The following is a 22258-nucleotide window of genomic DNA, read 5'->3' on the forward strand; positions in this document are numbered from 1 at the left end:
ACTTTATGACTGGTTGTCAAAGTGCTGTCCTCAGCATAACATAGGGTTTATAGACAACTGGAAGCATTTCTGGGGGAGACCTGACCTGGCAAAGAGAGATGGCCTCCATCAGTCCTGGGAAGGAAGTGCTATACTTTCTAGAAATCTGACCAATAGTCTTACTTGTGATCTTGTCTGACTATCCAGGGCAGAAAACAGACAGACTGGCTTAACTGTCTGTCTGTCAGCTGCCATGACATGTCAAGATCACATATATTCCAGCACATAGTTTACTTTACCAGAGTATCAAAACATTTCGACTGTCTGTTCCTTGAACAAACAAATACAGAGGACTGTTTACCTTTTCTCATACAAATCTTATTAATATAAAATTAGAAAACAATACATTAACAGATGAAACTCAAATGTTAAAATTTGGCCTTCTTAACATTAGATCGCTTACCAATAAAGAACCTATTATCAATGAGATAATTACAGAACAAAACTTAGATGTGCTCTGCCTAACAGAAACCTGGCTCAAAGCAGACAATTACGTTAGTTTAAATGAATCTACAATCATTCTACAATCACCAATAAATTATGGAGATATGACTATCGAGGCATAAATTGCTGTCGAACATCACACCTAGGTCTTAACTGTGGAAGATGGCATCACGATGCATGTTCATACAGCATGTTGCTTTATAATTCCTAAATCTATTTATTAATAGTTATTAGTGTGTTTAAATTTAAATTCTAAAATCTGTAAAGTCTTGAGTTAAGGGCCGTTCGCATTATAACGATAACTATAAAAAACTTTTAAAAATATAGTTTTAAAAATTGTTATATATTAAAGAAGGTAGCACAACTCACACCACAACTATAACAATAAATACAGTGAAGAAATCATTGGGATCACTTCCTGAGTGATTTTTTTCCCAACTGATGAACAATAAACCATTGACATCCAATCAAATCTATTTGAACTTTAAAGGGCGTGTTGCAGGTTAACCACCACTGTCGATTAATTGGTACATAAATCACTCAAGATATGTATATAATTTGTAAAATATTTCAAAAATGGTCTTAAAGACCTTTTTTTTACGTTTCTGGTATTAACTTTTTTCACGCAATTTGGCGGTCAAAAAACAAATTAAAAAATAGGTTCAAAAATAGGTTCAAACGTGCTCATAAACAGGAAGTAATAAATGGAATAATGTGTGCATCTTTGAATAACTGTAAGAATATTTCCTTTAAATATATTTTTTGTCATATAAAGTTTTGAGAGATAATAATGTTTTTTCCACTGTTATTGCTTACTTCTTAGTGCGGTAAAAAGCGTGTTTGGAGCAATTTACCTCACAGTTTATTTCAGTAATATTGCTGTTTTTCCGGTAATAATAATACAATTTACATGTTAATCCTGCTATCTGCTCTGTTAATTCATTTCATTATGCTGTTATGTTAACTTATGTATTGCCATGAGACATTCATTGTTGTTATATGAATACTCTCGTCTAATATTCAAATCATATGCGGAATAATGTGTGCATCTTTGAATAACTGTAAGAATACAGCTTTGAAATACCTTTTTGTCATAAAGTTTTGATAAATAATAATGATGTTGTGAGGATATTTATTGCCATGTGAGACGTTTTTTGCCGTTGAATACTTATAATATGGAAATAATATACAATCATATAGGAAATATATAATGTGGTACACGGCAAAGTTACCATGCTAATTATTATTTATAATATATGTGGAGATATAAAAACCTTTGCAATCTGCTGATTTGATCCATTCATGTCCTTGACCACCAGGCTAGAGATTTTAAACATCCTTAACTTACAAGTCTATCAAATAATTTCTAAAGTATATAGTTTTGAGAAAAAAGATGCTTTGTTTCTGTGCTTTTCCGCAGAAAGTGTCAATCACACGATCATTTTATATGAAGAAGCAGTGGTCAGCAGCTGCATCGCACTCGGATCCAACCGCATACATACTGCAATAAACAGGTGTTCCGCTGCTTTTTACATCAAAGGCCAACAGGCTATGCCATTTAGGGAGGGACCCCTCACTGATCCCCGTATTTTTGTAAATCCTGGACATGGTTGGACCTGCTGAATGGGTTGAGCACTTTTATATACTTTGTTGAGCAGAGAGGCTGACAGTTTGACCAGCGGGAGGCGGACGCACATCAGGCCGACAGACGGTATTAACTCGCAATGTATAACTATTATTAGACCGGCCCACCGGGAAAAGTCCCAACGGTCGCCACTCCGCTACTGGCTGTAGGGAAGTGAGCGGTCCATCCCCAAATGGCGTTTTGGCCGCTGGTCGAGGAGCTCACCCCGCGACCAGATGTGACGTGCCTCATTCAGCTTCCAAGATTTGAGGCATGTGGCCTGAATCCGTTTGTGCTGAAGATAGCTTACACCCATTTCAGGCAGGATCATGGTCCCCCACAAGTCAGCACGCACGAGTATGTTAATTGTTTGTTTACTTTCTGCACAAAGTTATGCTAACATTATGCTATCTGGCTGTCTGCCTATCTCTCTATACTCTCTATACTAAGGTGACCGTTTTCTGTGGACAGTCCCGTTTTTTGGTGTTCTGTCCCCGAACTAAAGCTGTCCCCGGAAATGTACCCGTTTTACAGCACGTCCAAAACAACCGGCAAATACACAAAAAAAACAGATCAACATTTAGCCTTTGTAATATCAGACCGGAGCAATAATGTAATCAGCAAAGGGGGCCGCAAACTACACTGATTACTTGGTTGCGCGTCACTGCTTTAGCGAAGAAGAATTTACTTAGCCTGGTAATACCATCCTCTGCTATTTTGCTTCGCTTCATAGACAGAGTCTGGCTGGGCATAATTGACAATTGTTTTCCTTCTCGTGGGAGGGGCTTGTCTGAAGTTTAAAATCATTGGTCTAAACGTAAGCCAATCACATAACTTTTGGATATGATGTGCGTTATGCGCTGGCTCAGCCGCATCGAATTTCTGCTGTAAAACACACGTATGGTGTGAAAACAAACCCATCGAGCGAAATACTGGAGTTAATATGGCTATGAACGACTTTTGCAGATTATGTAAAGTAAATCCGGCCAGAGCTAGTTGAACACTATTCCTTACGATGTCTTTCCACTCACGTCTAAGTGGAGGAACGCCCTTCTCTCCTCTCAAACTCTTCCACCAGACAGCCATAACCACATGTAAATTAAATCTTCCTACCTTATTTTCTCGTTAATCAGGAATGTCACCAAAGAATGTTTGCCCATGCGTCCTCCACCATTAACTGTGAACAATGAAATTCCCTTCCATGATTTCTCGATCGTTGTGCACGTCAAGCAGTGCTGCACAAAGTTTCTCGCTGACGATCAGTAATAGTTGATAAATTAAACTTTTCCCAAAACCTGTTGGGAGTAGGGCAACAACATAATCTCCATTCAAAATGTTTAACAAACACTCTTCTTGTTTGGGCTTAAGTTGGCAAGTGCCGGTTCTCCCAGTGTTTCCTCTAGGATTTTTTTCAGCTGTGGCGGCAGGGGGCGCCCATGAGGGTTATAAATGTAAAAAAAAATTAATGTAGAATATAGGCTACAGTAAACTAACATGTATTTTTTTTATAATTTTCACGCTGTCATTTACTTTTCCTTATATTTATAGCATATTGCTTTTCTATGTTTGATCTAAACTGTATTTTCTTAAAAAAACGTTACACAGCTACGTACGTAGTTCGGGTATTTCATTGTAGTTTTAATGTAGTGTGCATTGCAAGTTTGTCCTCGTGTTTAGCGTACAGAGCTGTTACAAAGTCATGCAGTCCTGTTTGATAATCCGCACCACTGTGATTGACAGAACAACCGACCAGTTATCCGACATCAGCAGCAATTTTATTTCACACCCGTACCATTTGACATAAAGACTGTGACCCCGAGCCGGTCACACCGCAAATCGCGCAGTTAAATATTAACCTTTACCGCTCTTCAGACAGATCTTAAACACAAATAAGCACGGGATATTTAAAAACGAGTCGAATATTGCTCTTGGATGTTAGACCCGCATTTTACTCTTGTCTATTGAGTACGGTGGCCCTGAGGTGCAATTTTATTTACAAGATTTAAAACAAATTTACACGTTTTTTAACAAATTTACAAGTTTTTTTTTTAACAAATTTACAACTTTTTAAATAAATGTACAAGTTTTTCAACAAATTTACAATGAGTGAACACATTTACAAGTTTAACAAATTTACAAGTGTTTAAACAAATTTACAATGAGTGAATAAATGTACAAGTTTTTTAAACAAATTTACAATGAGCAAACAAAATGACAAGTTTTTTTAACAAATTTACAATTTTTTAAATATATGTACAAGTTTTTCAACAAATTTACAAGTGTTTAAACAAATTTACAATGAGCGAACAAAATTACATGTTGTAAAACAAATTTACGTTTATTACGGAAAGGGTAGGTACAATACGCTGACGTCACGCATCCGAGACTCCGGTCACGTGTGAAGAAACCCGGAAGTATCGCCGTGAATCACAGTAGAGTTGCAAATGCGATGTTGTGTATTAGGCTGTACATCATATTAACGTAAAGAGAGTGATAATATATATCCTTTCATCTATTCCCGAGTGACTCAAAGGGATATTGGACCTTATTTTCAGGTAAGTGAAATAGTTTTAGTTAGCTAACGCTAGCTTTCCAAGTTGCACACGTTTCGGATGGCAGTTATCAAAATAATTCACTGACTTTCTCATTAGATTACAGACAACACGAGAGGGTGCTCCAAACTTTTTAATCAGGACTGCATTGTTTGTTCGCTCCCGGGGTTACATAGACTGAAAAGGGGAAGCGTGACGAGTTTGTTTACATGGTGCTGTAAACTCCAACTACAAGAGGACACTTCAGAGGAATCACAGGGATAACATGGTGTGATTTTTTTTGTCAAAACCAGAACTGACTTCCGAATCCACCTGGAACGCATTTACTTTGATGGAGACAAATGGAAGTCAGTAAAAATTAAGTTGGACTTGTTTTTTTTAACTAATGGCTGCCCAACAGCTTATAAAGCCAGGAACAACACACACACACACACACACACACTTCTAACAAACATGTAACGCACACATTAGAGACGTGTTAAGTAAATAACTGTACATTATTAGAACAACTATTTTACATTAAAGAAACTGCATTTCACTCATTGTTCAAAATATAGTTTTATTTATAAATGAAGTATGAAAAAAATATATATGTACATTTTTAGAACCAATCATATTTACATTAAAAGCCAATGGGTACTAATACACTTTTTTACACAGGGCCATGTAGTTTAGATTTTTTTCCCTTAATAATAAAAGCCTTCATTTAAAAACTGCATGATGTGTTCACTTGTGTTATCTTCTTTGACTAATATTTACATTTGTTTGATGATCTGAAACATAAAAGTGTGACATAAATATGCAATAACATGAGAAATCTGGATGGGGCTAACACTTTTTCACACCACTGTTTATAAATTTGTTCCAATGTATATTTTCTATTTACTGTACAAATTGTAATAGTAAGCAAAGTAAAAACATTTAAATGAAAAAAGTCTGTTTTTGGGATTAAAGGAATTTTTCACCCAATATATAGATGCATTTGCTTTTTCATTGGAACAGATTTGGAGAAATTCAGCATTACATTGCTTACAATTGGATCCTCTGCAGTGAATGGGTGCCGTGAGAATGAGAGTCCAAACTTTGCACCTCTTGTGAAGTGAAAAGATGTTTGGACATTAGCCCATGTTATGCATATTCGACTGACTGTTGCCTTGGACAGATTAAAAGTCCTGTTTTTCCTGTGTTTTTAAACTATGATTGTGTTTATGGTGTGCAATATAGCGTGTGTTCATGTTTTGTGTGTAAAAAAACACAGTATTTTTCACATAATTACTTATCTGTATAGCGCTGTTTTCACTGTCCTAAAATCGGGCTGATTTCTTCCTTGTTCTATGAAGTCCCTCCTTCAGAAATATATATCGAGTTTTGATTGTGTAGTAGTTTGTTTAGTGTGTTGTGATTTAACAGCAACTTAACTTAGCAGAGCCATTTGAGCTTTGCTTGCGACTGACGTATTCCTGTGGGTGAGAGTTAGTAAAAAAAAACTCTTCTTTGGATGTCATTCAATCGGGAAGTAGAGGGCTGTAGTCCAAACCGTCCGTTTGCTGTATGCTTTAAAAGGGAAATTCTATTAAAGAAAATATATCGCTTGGCATTGAATTTTGAGCTTTATAATTTACAGGTATTATTTATGCTCTAACAGCAACATTACACACTAACTAAAGTTTAAAAAATGGGATCAGGAAAAACGGGACCTTTAAACCTTACAGCTAAATCTGCGGAAAGAAGCCCCTGCCTCATACAGCAGAGAAACAAGAAAAACTGATCCAGGACACAAATGTTGCGAGCATGATGTTGTGCTCTTCCATAATAGGAGATGTTTCCAGGTAATCATGGTCTTGCAATGCCCCCAAACCACTGTTAGATCTGTGTATTGAGAAAGAGGAGAAAATTGCATGTAAAAAAAGAAATATCAAGGAGGTCATAAGATTTATTTACATGTTTTAATTTTCATCAATGAATTGCTTAATTTTTTTCTCACTCTTCTCTTGTGTTCTGATCAGGAAACAAATGGTGGTCCTCCTCTTCTTCCTTTAGTGTTTCAACATCACAGACACTGGAAATTAACATAATCATGATTTCAGTCTTGGCTATCTATCTATCTATCTATCTATCTTTCTGACATAAATGTCAGTTTGCTTAGGCACCATTCGAGTATTTGTAATATGATAAAACATTACAGTACTATCACATTTAGAGAGGATTAAATGAAAATATAATTCATAGTATAAATTTTGGTAATTTTAACAAATCGTCTCATTACATAAAATCTTAATCTTTTAAAGATTATTCAGATTATATCATCGAACAAGTTAACGCACCCTTGATTCCTCTGAAGTGTCCTCCTGGGTTGGAGTTTACAGCACCATGTAAACAAACTCGTCACGCTTCCCCGTTTCAGTCTATGTAACCCCGGGAGCGAACAAACAATGCAGTCCTGATTAAAAAGTTTGGAGCACCCTCTCGTGTTGTCTGTAATCTAATGAGAAAGTCAGTGAATTATTTTGATAACTGCCATCCGAAACGTGTGCAACTTGGAAAGCTAGCGTTAGCTAACTAAAACTATTTCACTTACCTGAAAATAAGGTCCAATATCCCTTTGAGTCACTCGGGAATAGATGAAAGGATATATATTATCACTCTCTTTACGTTAATATGATGTACAGCCTAATACACAACATCGCATTTGCAACTCTCATGTGATTCACGGCGATACTTCCGGGTTTCTTCACACGTGACCGGAGTCCCGGATGCGTGACGTCAGCGTATTGTACCTACCCTTTCCGTAATAAACGTAAATTTGTTTTACAACATGTAATTTTGTTCGCTCATTGTAAATTTGTTTAAACACATGTAAATTTGTTGAAAAACTTGTTCATTTATTTAAAAAATTGTAAATTTGTTTAAAAAAAAACTTGTAAATTTGTTAAAAAAAACTTGTAAATTTGTTAAAAAACTTGTAAATTTGTTTTAAATCTTGTAAATAAAATTGCACCTCAGGGCCACTGTAATTGAGTCCCGACCTGCATCTACAACACAAATGACACGCAAATAGCCTATTACACCCGTTAGATCAAATATTATGCGGTTCACCCGCGGGTACCCCGACCCTGCTGTTTCGTCTGAAAACAGATAAAACAGTCTCACCGTCTGCCTCAAGTTTCTATTACCAACGTTCTTCTCTTCCACGGGAATAATGTAAGTTTCCTTACAAACAGATTCGACTATTAATGTCTTGCAGTCGCATATAAGTAGTATTCAGTATTTAGCCTTTTGTTTTTGGACAAATATCTTATCATTTAATGTGAAACTTTGTGAGTGTTGATCTAAAGCACAGACGATTGACTGACAGCTGAGCGCTCAGCAGTGCTGAATAACTAATAACTAATGGCCCGATAAGTTGATAATATGAGTACAGTGATTCCAAATGAATGTCCAAAAAACTCGTAATATGTTAAATCAAAAGTTTAATAATGTCATTTCTCGCAGCCCTGCGCTGTGTTGGTGTAGATATGCGCCGGTGAACATCATATGCGTGATGACCTTGCAGCTTAAATTACCCTAAATTTATAGTCATAAAGATAAAAGTAAAACAACATTCGAAACTTCAAATGATGTATTTTTATTTGTGTAAACTCACAATAAGGAGAAAACCTTGTGCTTATTTATAATCATTAAAAACATGACGTGCTTTCTGCTGGTTTGGTTTTAGAGCGCGTCACAAAAAAAGAACAGAAACTCAAATACTTTTTTATTCGTTTTGTCAATTAAATAATTATTTAAGTGCAACATATTTCGTATAGGCTTATTTATTTTATTATTATTTCTCAAAACAGAAACGTAGCTTAATAATCCTCTGTTGATTTAAATCTATTTGTGCATTAAACTAAACCCATGGAGGAAATTATGATATTTTAGGAGACTTATTTATAAATAAGTGAACAACGCAAATCCAGAAAGGAATTTATTTCTAGACAGCCAGTCTCGCAGAGCGGACATTTCGGTAGCTTTTTGCGAGCTGACGCTGTGGGTTTTGTCTAGAAGGGATACAGCAAATGCCGAAAAGTTAAGGATTATAGATTTGGAGGTAGGATTATTAGGATGAAAACAGCGGTTCTGGCTAAATTGGATACAAATACATCCTACAATCGTGTGAAATTTTGTGTTTAGAGTTGGGTTTGGTTAAAGGATTAGGATAAAACAGTGCTCATCCAACGAGATTTCGTTTGCTGTATCCCTTCTATCCACAACCGCAGGCGTGGCGGGGATGTTTTAGGAGTGGCGGGCCGCCACGGTTGAATGTATATAGCGGAAACACTGCCTCCACAACAGAGCAAATAGCTTTCTGTGCTTCCATGTCCAATACAAACTACAACCGTACATTCGGCGCTTAGCATCTATGTCACGGCTCTCAGCCTGCCCTCTGTCCGTTGATTTGACGGCCGTCTCGATGCCGGAGGAAAACAGTTTGAATGGGAGGTATCTCAGACTGAGTACAGTAACGTAATGAAATTTAGCGGAAGTACGAAGTCTGACGTAGTCAGGTTAGAATTTACTACAAGGCACATGAGAAAGCGTCATCAAGTTATCATCAATCAAGTTATCATCAATAAAGTTATCATAAGATATGAAAACAGTCAAAGTTATCAGGGGTTAAGATACTAACTACTCATGTTAAATTAACCCTTAAACAGGCAATGTGCACCACGTCTTGTTTGGGGCATAAAAAAGATTTTTCAATCAAATCCTTATATCACTTATCAAACCTTGGTCTGTCTTGAATATGTGGGTAACATTTTTTGCTTCAAGTTTTTTTTTATCGATTGGTCAGCCTGACCTAAATCCAACATGGCCACCGGTTTTGCAGGACAGTCAGATTTTGTTGTAAGTAAATGAATATTAATCTTACTTTTCTTCTTTTTAAAAAAAGGTCTTGAATAAAGAAAATTCGGTTATATGTTGTTTATATTGTTATTTAGCACATTTTGAAATATGTATCCCCTGAGATACATTGCCTGATTAGGATATAAAAAAGGGATTAACCATAATATTGACTATCTTTGTATTTTGAGTTGAAAAATGTAATAAATGATCAAATTTGCAGGTTAAACTGATATTCGTATATTTAGGTGACCGCATCTTAGCATTTTAACTGGATATTTTCTTTCACGGCTTCACAACAGCTTATTTTATGGTATAAGGAATGATAGGGAATATGAGTTATAGATGAATTCTTCAGATTTTTAGAAAAGTCATGAAGATGAAGTTTTTGTGACAGTGCAGCGGTGTATTAGAACCAAGAAATGTAGTTAATTTTCCTTATACCAGGCAATAAGAGGCCTCTGCATGAAACACATATAGACACATTTAGTTTACATTGAGGGCTAGTTCAGGTAGTATGCAAAATTAATCAATTGTTAAATAATTTACCAAACTATTATTATCTAAAAATTTTTTTTTTTGCAGGTGGAGGAGAAAGAGCACAAATGAAGCCAATGAAGACATTCAAAAACGGCTCATTCTTAGTTAGGCCTACAGTACTTACATTTAGTTGGGTTATTTACATGCAATGTTACTAGTAAACCTGTTGTTTACAATGTTTAAAATGGATGAAAAAACATGTTTTAGAGCAAGAGAGGAAGTCAGAATCACATAATTTTTGCTGCAAATAAAAATAAATTTTTATGACTTCATCTTTTTTTATACCTTAATAGAGCAATGTATCCTGTGAGATACAACTCATAAAATCCTGAATATATCAAATATTTTAAAAATTCCAATGAATATCTTTTACATAAGTCCAGATGATACAAAAAATGTCATGAAATGATTTTTTGCTCAACGTTTTCCACTCTTGCCTGTTTTAGGGTTAAAGTAATAACCCAATGAAGTTAACTGATCACAGCATGGTACTGGACATTTGTTTTGTGTAGGCTAAATATGTTTACATTTTGCATTATTCCTTCTGTTCACTTCACGTTTACAATGCTATGAAATCAGCTGAAGTAGTACCTTAGAAGTAATTTTTGATGAGGTACTGTTTGTCTCTGTGCATTGTATAAAAAAGGGAAAAAAAATGATTTAGGCTACAGAAACACTGCAAAAATGACTTTCTTATAGTGTTTTCTCTTGTTTTTTCCAAATATCAAAAATTGTTAAATCAGAATGCATTTTCTTGGTGGGGAAAATGACCTAAGAAAATAAGTCTACTTTTTAGACCAAAAATATCAAATTTGTGCATAAAAAAATACTTCCCCGTCTTACCACAATGGCAGATTTTTTGCGTGTTTTAAGCACCAATTCACTTCAATTTTTGATTTAGTTTGGGGATTTTGCTTATCAAGAAAATGCATCTTGATTTAAGAATATTAAGATATTTGTAGTAAAACAAAACTTATTATATTCCGTTTTGTGATACCCAACAACATAAAATAATGATTAACAGTTTAACCCTATTCTGTTGAACAAATTTGACCCTGTGGGTTCTCCAGGGTTAAATGTTTATTACCAACAAGCAAATTGCACAAACTAATTGAAAAATTAACCCTGGAACATGCCCTTTAAGTGTACACGCACTTGAAATGACATTGCTGAGGTCCATAACATAAAATTATCTCAGGTATCCAGCCCTGATGAAGTTTCTGTAAAATTGACAACTTCATGCTTTTTCCCTACCACACTGATTACGCCAAAAGGTAAGATATTAACGTAAGATTACACAACTAAATTCACTGTGTAAATGCAACAAGAACAGCATGCACTTCTCAAAACGTCAGGTCGGAGTAATTAGATCAAATGTCTTCCTGAATGGAGTGGAACTCGACGTGGATGCGATTCATGCGAATTCATGATGCACAAGCGTCGAAAGGGTTTATGATGAAAGACACATGTGTGTGTTTCCCTTACGAAAAAGAAGTTTATTGAAGTGTGCTATAAGTATTCTTCTTTTAAACTTAAAATAAGAAAGTATACTTTCAGTTTACTTTTTATGTACTTCTCTAAAATGTACTTTAGGTACTTCTTAGAAATATACTTAAATTGTACTAAAGTATACTTGACCTATACTGACCGAAATGTCTAAGTATATTTGGCCTATACTTGTTTACTGACATATACTTAAAAGTATAAAGTAAAAATGCAACAACGAAAGCTACATCAAGAAAGCTGCAAAAAGCCATATGAATAGCCCTGGTGAAAAATACATATACTTTATTGTATTTCAAGTATATTTAACTTTGCAATAGTACATTACAAATATACTTAGAAAGAAATGTACCATCTTTGAATATATTGAAAGTATGCTTACAACATATTTGCTTACAATTAAACTTTTAACATATTTCAAAATAATTATAATTTAGTATATTTTCTAAAAGTATACTTTAAAAAAATATACTTGGAGTTAAAGTTCTGTGCAATTTTTAAAGTATACTAATTTGAACTTATTTTAAAGTTTATTTTAGGTATACTTTATCTGTTAAAGTTATCATTATAATAATGCACTGACAGCATATTTATAAAATACATTATTTAGCATCCTTTAGAAACAGTATATTTTAAGTAAATTTTGAAAGTATATGTAGTGTACAAATTATCTTTATGGAGAATCTTTAGTGTTAGTAAACTAGTAAGTTATTAATTTTGTGCTGCAGGTATACTTGCAAGTATTCTTTTACTATACTTTTAGTTAACTAGTGTACTCATACTGAAAGTATACATGCAAGTGTTCTGTTAGTGTACTCTTAGTAAACTAGTAAGTTACTAATTGTGTGCTGCAGGTATACTTGCAAGTTTTCTTTTACTATACTTTTAGTTAACTAGTAGTTTACTACTCAACTTTACTTTAAGTGAACTTAACATCATACTATAAATATTAATATATTGCACTTAAAGTACAATACAATGTGTATAAATTTTTTTACTTGTACCTTTTAATTGTACTTTCAATTTGAAGCTAAATCTTTCGTATGCTATCAGTGAGCTAATCAAACAAAAAATAATAAATACTAAAATTTTATATATATATATATAATGGGACACTAGAGTGGGACACTGTAGAAATTGTAAAAAAGGAATGGAATAATTTACAAATCTCATAAACTTATATTTTATTCACAATAGAATATAGGCTATCTCTGCCCATCTTGACTTCTGAGAGACACTGCCACACTTTTTATACCCAATCATGTTGCCAATTAAGTTGCAAATTGGTCCTTTAGTTGTTCCTTATATGTACATTTAACTTTTATACTCTTATTGCTACCTGTCCCAACTTTTTGGGAATGTGTAGCTCTCATAAAATCCAAATTGAGCCAATATTTGGCATGACATTTCAAAATGTCTCACTTTCAACATTTGATATGTTATTTATATTCTATTGTGAATAAAATATAAGTTTATGAGATTTGTAAATTATTCCATTCCTGTTTTACTCACAATTTCTACAGTGTCCCAACTGTTTCTGATTTGAGGTTGTATATATATCTATATATATGGCTGAACCCCCTGAATATTAACTTTCGTTCTGGACTCCATTTCCCATAATCCCGCATGCCTGGACTGATTGGTCTGCCACCTGAAACACATTGGACAGCCTATATAAACTCTCTGGAAACATTCAGTCAGTGCAAAGTCTTGATTTGTACTGGCTGTCATTGCTGACCCTTTTGCCTGTTTCATGACTATGAGATTTGCCTGCCCTACATTGCTGTGTTTGCTGTTGTTTAACCTTGCCTGTTGGAATATGAGTGTGTTTAATAAAAACCTGCAGATGGATCCTCAGTGTCAAAGTGCTTTGTTACACAAGCAGTATACAATAAGTAACCTACTAGTTTACTAAGAGTACACTAACAGAACACTTGCATGTACACTTTCAGTATATGACTAGTAAACTACTAGTTAACTAAAAGTATATAAAAAACACTTGGAAGTATACCTGCAGCACACAATAAGTAACCTACTATTTTACTAAGAGTACACTAACAGAACACTTGCATGTACACTTTCAGTATATGACTATTAAACTACTAGTTAACTAAAAGTATATAAAAAAACACTTGGAAGTATACCAGCAGCACAAAATTAGTAACCTACTAGTTTACTAAGAGTAATCTAACAGAACATTTGCATGTACACTTGAAGTATAAGTCTAGAAAACTACTAGTATACTTATGAGTTCACTTGCAGTACAAATGAAGAACTAATTGTGCACTAGTTGTACACTTAAAGTTGACTACTCTTACACTTATAGTACACTTAGAAGTATACTTTTATATACTAAAAGTGGGCCAATTTAGTCCCAAGCGGTATTCAACCAGTACACTTACAAGTTTACTACTAGAACATAAATGTTACTACATAAAGTATACTTAAAACTATACTCCAACATTACTTAAGTATACTTAATATAATGAACTTGAAGTATACTTCTTTTTCGTAAGGGTTGTGTGTTTGTGTGTTTGTGCGTTTGTGCGCGTGCTGCTACATGCGCGTCGAAAGGGTTTATGTAAAAGACACGTGTGTGTGTGTGTGTTTGTGCGTGCGCGCGCTGCTACACGGACATTGAAAGGGTTTACGATAAACGACACGTGTGTGTGTGTGTTTTTGTGCGTGCGTGCCCTGCTACATGCGCATCGAAAGGGTTTACGATAAAAGACGCGTTTGTGTGACACTCACTTAACATTAAACTGATTACACAGATGAGATTAAATAAGTATTGAAAGTTAGTTTGACTTCGAAAAACTGTTATCCAACCATAGCAGTGGGCGTTTACTTCCAAGTCGTCAATGCGGCCCGCCCATCAAAACGGATAATTTCTCTAGCCAACCTCAAAACCAGGGTACAAAATGGCCTATTACTTATTGCTTTTGATGTTTTTGAATGTAAAAACTATGCAAACGTCATGAGTAGGGCTCAGACAACAGTATAAAACAATAGAAACAACCGAGGAAGGGCACCTTTAACAATTAGATAATGCATTAGCTAGCATGAACTAACAAAGTAAATGCCGAAATCAAATGCTGTAGAAGTATTTGTGACCAGTCACAGAAAGTAGGGACACAAGTCGGATCTGGGGCATTTTCAGTTATTCATAGATTCTGAAAGTGCAGTTTCTAAGCTTTCTAACGATGTGTAACACATGGAAATCTGATAAGATTTGGAGAAGTTGTGGCCATTTGAATGTAACACATTCAAGAAAGAGAATGCTGAGAAATTTGAGAAAGAAAAAAGTTAACACTTTCCCTTTTCCCTGGCTGGAGAGACAATAGGGCTCATTTACATCTCATTTAGCTAAGCCATACCCCCTGTAAAGCCGTTTTGAGATACAGATGTTCTAGCATCATATGTAATATTTTATTACAGAAGTCCGAATGAACAACATGCAAAATAAACAGGACTTTTACCTTTGTGGGGATCACAAGTCGAATCCAGTCTGTTTCAGATGTGTGAATCATCCAATGATTTTTGTCCACAAATGCGTATAATCCATGAAATATAGATATATAGTCTATTGTTTACATTAGATTTCGCATGAACTTCTGGTAATACAATATAATATACAATCTGAGGACTATTTACATCGTAACATGTAAGGGTATATCAGATTACAGTCCGGTATTTGCGTTCCGTTAAACACATGAACCCGCCTTTAAATTTTGTATTTAAAATAGGGTCTCTGTGTAACTTATGAGTTTGACTTCATGCTGCACTGCAAGACGTCAAAGTACCGCGAGAGCGAGTTGAAATTAAACTACTCCGTAAGATTTCTTGAAGAGAAATACTTTGACGTCATCCGACTGCGGCGCCCCATAAAGTCAGTGACGCGGCTGACGTACAATGCGGCTGACTGTTATTTGTTCCGCCCCAGCTTCTTTTATTTTGCTTTTGTTTTGTGCGCCTGAGCTTCATTTACAGTCTGGGGAGACCCAAGACGTTTTTTGGTTTTAACTGTAGTAAATCCATGGTTAATTTTCGTAAGGGATAGAAACCGGAGGCACGATAAAACTGCACACGAGCTTTAGTGCGGTAGCGCTCACGCCTGTTCTCCAATCGACTTGGGTTTTACACACAATATTAATCAAACTTGGGACCCACAGTAAACTGGGACCGACCCAGACCAACTGACCATTTAAAATATAAACACAAAACTGTACGGGTCCCGTGTCCTCCGTATCATTTCACGTAAGCAAAGTGTATATCAGTCTGCATGATAGCATTAGTATGGCTAATTCTTCAGGTTATGGCATCCCGAGTGGTAACAAATCAACCAAATTGAGATAGTTTACAGTTTTTATTATAGAAATCATTTGAAAGATTGTCAGTTAATGAGAAAACGGACATCAAACAACTTTGCCCTGAAAAGCCAGATATAAAAAAAAATGTGTGACAGCCAAACAACTGGTTGTACTAAACAGAATTAAGTTTTTACTTTCCATGCTTACTTTTCATTTTTTCAAGCGAAAGGCTAAAACCAAATTAATCATCATTAAAGCGCCCCATCAGGTTGAATTACATAAGAACACTAGACCTCTGCTCAGTGTTCTGCATACGTTTAGTCATTTAAATGTAAAACTTAAAACACTAGCAGTTTATCATCATAGGTTAGTCATAGCCTATGATATGTCCCAGAATCTGCCCAACCTAAATTTAAAGTCAAGAGCCGCTACTGATATTGATCAATATTTGTTTATGTTTTTAATGTATTTACTGATATTTACTACATAAACTAATATAAACTTATTTTAAAGTATTACCACTCTTACACACCTTCATTTTCTAAATTCTTCTTCTTTTTCCAAAATGTTCAGCATTTTCCAGATTCTGCAAGGTGTATGTAAATGTATAACTGTGACTATAAATCCAGAACAGTTCCCGCAATGTCCAATAAACATGACTTCTGTTATGTATTGGGCAAACACACAATGGCTTCATTAAATATATGCTGTCACCCTCCTGAGACCCATTCTGGTCCTGTTCTCCAAATTGACTGCACTAATACTCACGGCAATGTTCTCCTTCATCATCCCCTTGTGGACAGTCAGGGTTGAAGTCACACAGCTGGCTCACATTGATCTCGTAGCCCTCTTGGCAGTGATAGCGGCCCCGGAGAGTGACGTTTCGAGAGGTTTCTGGGAGGAGAAAAACAAGAGGGTATCAGAGACACTAATTATAGAGATTATATTTCCTTTGACGTAACCTAGCTTTAAATGTGTCAAGTACACAATAGCTATAAAACAGCAATTATGTGATTTCAGGGTCACCCCTGCTTGAAATGTAAGGTTTGATCAAGTATCCCAAATCATTAACTATTAGCCTACCGCAACCCCAAATTTCATCATACATCTTTTACAACAGCACATTAGGTGTATCTGTAACAGGTTACTTTGGTTTCTTTATGTCTTTCCAATATACTCTCTGCCAAGAAAGTAAATCAGAGGGATACATTAAAAGCTTTTGTGCAAACAAACACAAAGACATCAAGTAAATTCAGCACTTTGTAAAAGTAAATGAGGCTGAAAAAGGACAAAAAAGCAAAGTCTCTTGAGAAGTCTCTTGTTTTTATAGCTTCAACCACAAGAAAAAACTGTGACAAAGGCTATCAACAAATAAAAACACAAAAGCCATTTTCTGTCCAATAAAGACATAACAGGCACTCAGAAAATATGGTAACAGAGGAAAAACACAGACACGGATAACGTTTTATGAATTAGCTTTTTTCCCGCAATGAGATACAGTGTTTTTCTTCAACACTGTATCATTGTGTTTTGTTGATTTTTTGCATATGGAGCGTTAGATTTAGACACTTTCAGAGCGTTAGTACTTTTTAAAATATGTGGGATGGAACAATGGCCCAGATAAGTAGCGTGTGGTGACTGGATTTATATGAGATGAGTGTCTGATAGCATCACAGCGAACAAGTTCTAGCCGCGGTTTGCATATCTATGCAAATGGCAGACAGTCATCTGGTGGAGCTGTACAAACGGGCCATGCTCACCAGGGGTTCACTGATAAAGAGTGACTGTACAGCAAGAAAAACGAATAAAGCTTACGCTCACTGATGTGACTCACTTTAACTTCCTTCTTTAAAAAAAGAAAACAAGATTTTATCACTGGCAGCTACAGAAGCATAATGCGCCCTTGATCTGGGTTACTTTTTGTAAGACGCATGACGAGAGCTGCTTTTCTAGTATCATAATGCTCCAACGAACAGTAATGTGTATTCAAAACTAGAGACCAAAGATAGAATTTTAAAAAATTGTCAGTGATCGACCACTCTTTCAAATATTCGCTTTTAGTACATATGATGGTCACGGTCCTGCACCGACAGGGCTTATACTGTATAAGAAATTACATTTTGACGTTTGTATGTGCAGTCTATTTAGTCTTTTTACTCTTGCTTGGTGATAGATTAGCAAGGGATGGATTCTTATTTTAACCCATCTATGGCAGTGGTTTTCAATCTTGTCCTAGGGGACCCACAGCTCTGCATATTTTGTATGTCTCCCTTAACTGACACACCCAGTTCTGTTCATGGATCTCTCCCTTAATGAGCTGAAGATCTGAATCAGGTGTGTTAGATAAGGGAGACATGCAAAACGTGCAGGACAGTGGGTCCCCTAGGACAAGATTGAAAACCACTGATCTATGGTATTCATTCAAGGCTGAGTATGGTCAATTTTTATGCGTACGGAAGGGAAAGTTATGCGTACATGTATGTGTCAAATGAACTATGCTTTGGTTTTGGAACAAGGCTGTGTGTTTGACTGTGTGCGTATTCTTGCATATGCATAAAATAAATAGACTATACCCAGGGTTTTAGTGTCATGTATAGTGCATAAGTTCATTTGTATGCGTGTGGCGAACCCATCAGCTCATGTAATTGGCATAATAATTAATAGCCCTGTTTCACAGCTCAGCATGGCACACTAGACAAAAATAAAAAATAAATAAATAAAACTAATAGTCTTTTTAATCAAACTCTTTGTAAGTGTGGAGAAAAATAATACAATGAAAGAATCAAAGTAGAGAATGTGTTATCATACCAGTCTCCTCTCATGCAGAGGATTTTTGATAAAAGAACAAAGATATGATTGATATGTTAGACTAGCATCAGTGTGTGAGTACTAAAATGATTTAATTATTGTTCAGCAGGCATTTGACAGCCAGCCGTAACAGTGAGTCATAGCACCGCCGGGCAAACATTCATATCAGTGCCCAGAAAGCTGAGCTAAGATACAAGACTCTGAATCTGTCACTGCACATGGGAAAATGGCTTAATGACCTTCCTAGTGGTATATGGGCTCTGAGGCACACATTCTGCTAACCAGTGGTGGAGGGTGGCCTCTTTTTTTGAGGGCACTTGATGCAAAGTTCGTCACAACATGTATGTAGCCGGTCATGTGTGTGGTTCCTTTTTTTCAAAATAAGTGCCTGCTGCAGATGTATCTAAAGGGTTTATGATAAAAGAGACACTTGCATTTGCCAGATACTCGCATAATCTCATGCTTATTCAAAGTTTACTGTTAAGGGAGTGTCTTGCGTGTATTTTGTGAACATGACAACTCTTTTCTCATAAATGGTGCAACAAACACATTTTTGAAAACGCAAGCAACACACCGAACCCCGAACACTTATTTTGAATTAGCAGCCCTCGGATAAGCAGTCACGAGCTGCCACTGCTGCTAACCCTTGTAAACTGCTAACCCTTGTAAACTGCTAAAGCACTAATTGATGCTCTGAATTGTGGGTCACGAAATATGCATGTGAAGTCTGTAAAATATTGTTTTCAGCAAATACATCTTGCATCATCTAACATTTTATGTAGAACAAATGTAGAATATTTTTCATACTACACCAGAAAAAGAATGGGAACTGTTGTTCGCCTTGATGTCATGTAAAACAATCAAGTTTTTGACCAATAAATGGCCAGACTGGCTAAGCAAATGTATGGCATGATATTATTTTCAGATTGTCTTTGTAGTCAAAGAACAAAACTTTCTGTTGTTAAATGCAAACAACCCAAATACATAAACACAGGGTGCGATTTGCCGGGGGGGGGGTGCGTGGGATTTCCCCCTTTCTGGTCAATGTATCCCTGCCACTGATTAATTATTTGTTTCCCCGGTTGGGATACATTTATTCCCCCTCAAAGTGATCAGTGCTACTACACTAGTGGCGAGACGGATCACAAAACCTATCACAGATCCGTGGTTTGATTAAAGTCAATTTTATTTTAAAATGTGCTACATTAGCTGGCTCTGGTATAGCTGCCGTGCAGCCTCTCTGTATCCACCACTCTGCAGACTTGCTTAATGTCTCGCCCACGGCGCTATCTCACTGCAAAATCCCGGGAGTTAAATTAACACTGCTCAGTGTTTATATAGGTCCACTCTCCAGAGTGTTAAAAAAGTAACACCGGAGAGAGTTAAAAGCAGCAATCTGTGACTTTATCCTCTCTATCACCATCTCTGTTTGAAAACTAAAATTGCATTTTACATCTTACTTTTACATCCTACTTGAGTTATTTTCTTAACTTAGGTTTAGATGTTGGCTGTTTCATTTAAAGTCACCATTATTGTGATCAGTGGTTGATTTAGTTGAACTTGACTATTGACTTGTTAGTTTTTTCTAACTGCCATATCTTAATGTGTTTAAAACACATTGTTAAAGCAAAGAAAAGGTTATTGTTTTATTGAATATTGATGGTTAAAACAAAATGTTGAACATAATCGTTTAATGAACAGATTTATTAATATAGTTTTTCCTCCTCATCAGAAGCATCATTTTCTATTAATAATAAATTACTACAATTCAAGGTCCAGAACTCTCATAGCAGTTTGACATTCTAAAGGATTTTGATAGTGTGCACAATAACATTAACCGCTGAACAATGCAGATACAAAGACATCAAGAATCGGAGTATGAATCTCAACAATGGTGACAAAGAATATGGTAAAAAAGTTCATTATTTATTCATGCCGCAGTGCATTCTGGGAGTTCTGGATGAGATTTGTAATTTGTTAATACCCAGCATGCATTGCAGCATGAAGCTTTTCATTTTATTGTCACCATCATTGTGATTCATACTCTGATTCTTGATGTTTAAGTGTCTACATTAGACTGCAGTTAATCTGTAAGTGTCAGTGTTTAAAAATGATTCAGAATGAAAAACTGCTATGAGATGGTTGGATCTCTTACTACAGTATCATATAATTGACAGAAATACATACTTCTAGTAAGAAATCACTGAAGAAATCATTTTTAAAGAGTGTTATTTGATAGTATATTCTAACAACCATTGTAATCATAGAAATGCACTAGTGTCTCCTCTTTGGCCACCACAAACATGTTTTAAACACATGTAATTATAACAGCCAAAAAAGCTGAAAAGCTAAGACTAAGACTCAAGAGTCCAATTAAAACAACCACTGATCACAATAATGGTGACTTGAAATGAAACGGCCAACATCTAATCCTAAATTAAGAAAATAACTCTACAAGTAAGATCTAAAATGCAATTTCAGTTTTCAAACAGAGATGGTGATAGAGAGGATAAAGTCACAGATTGTAGCTTTTAACTCTCTCCGGTGTTAGTTTTTTAACACTCTGGGGAGTGGACCTATATAAACACTGAGCAGTGTTAATTTAACTCCCGGGATTTTGCAGTGTGATTGGTTACACACACAGTTACTCCTCACAATAGCCAAGTCAACACTTGCGAGATGGTTGTGGAGCTGTGTGTCGAAACGAAGGAAGGCAGCATATTCAGCAGCATATCTGAATATTTATATTTTAGTTGACACTACGTTGTGCCATATAATTTTGCCATTCAATATTTAATTCTTGCGTGTTTTTTTTTTCGTTGTGCATGATCACAGTTCATATGTGTGGGGAAAGATAAGCTATTTGAGTAAAAATATTGCGTTAGGCTGCTTAATAAGATTTTTTTTTACAATTCCTGCAAATGCAGTGATGAAGTTCATTGTCTCATTAAAATTAAAATGTTTTGAAATGTGCTTTGGACAGAGACACATTATTTTTTTTCTCTTTCGTGCAGGTTATGTTTTGAAAGACGGCCCCACTTTTCAACAGGCCCACCTAAAACTTTTTTCCAAAAAACTTTTACTATATTCTAATTTTGTCAAGATTTATAAAAAATCATCAACAAGTTAAGCTCATAATTTGTGCTATTTAAAAAGCTGGTTATATTTTGATGTTTCTGTGCAAGTTCAGCAGACAGTGAGGTTCGGGTTTGTTCCGATTAGAGCTCGTGAGCGGAGAGCGCATTTCTGAATATTAGAAATATTTTAATTAGAAAAAAAAAAAAAACATATATATATATATATATTATAATGGATTTTTGTTAGGTCAGACAATGATTACCAAAGTTCTCTCTCATATTGCTTCTCATAACCACTGAAAACAGTAAAAAAATCTAACCAAAAGTCAAATTATGATGGACGGAAGTTAAAACTAGTGGTGGGTACAATGATGAAATATGGTGGGTACGCGTACCAACGAAATCGACGCCTATGAAAACATCCCCCCCTCTGTTTTTTTTCACAAATCGCACTAAAAGATTTAAGCACACGTAAAA

At 35.5% G+C, this 22258-nt stretch overlaps 1 protein-coding gene and 1 long non-coding RNA gene across 3 annotated transcripts in view; both read right to left on the bottom strand.

The window, feature by feature from the left end:
* The window catches only part of alk (ALK receptor tyrosine kinase), a 921668-nt gene that overhangs the window by 154472 nt on the left and 744938 nt on the right, over positions 1 to 22258 (bottom strand). The window contains exon 6 of the mRNA XM_065288699.2: positions 16665 to 16790. Within this exon, the coding sequence (XP_065144771.1) occupies positions 16665 to 16790 (126 nt within the window). The remainder of the gene's footprint in view (positions 1 to 16664; positions 16791 to 22258) is intronic.
* On the bottom strand, positions 4899 to 7392 carry LOC135778224 (uncharacterized). Of its 2 annotated transcripts, XR_010544458.2 has the most exons (5): positions 7238 to 7392; positions 6984 to 7141; positions 6644 to 6718; positions 6370 to 6528; positions 4899 to 6213 (listed from the first exon to the last, which is right to left on the bottom strand). It is a non-coding gene; the product is annotated as an uncharacterized lncRNA (long non-coding RNA). The 2 variants fall into 2 exon arrangements; XR_010544457.2 differs by having other exon boundaries at positions 5314 to 6528; positions 7238 to 7390.

This window comes from Paramisgurnus dabryanus, chromosome 17 (assembly GCF_030506205.2).
Source record: "Paramisgurnus dabryanus chromosome 17, PD_genome_1.1, whole genome shotgun sequence".
NCBI lineage: Eukaryota > Metazoa > Chordata > Actinopteri > Cypriniformes > Cobitidae > Paramisgurnus > Paramisgurnus dabryanus.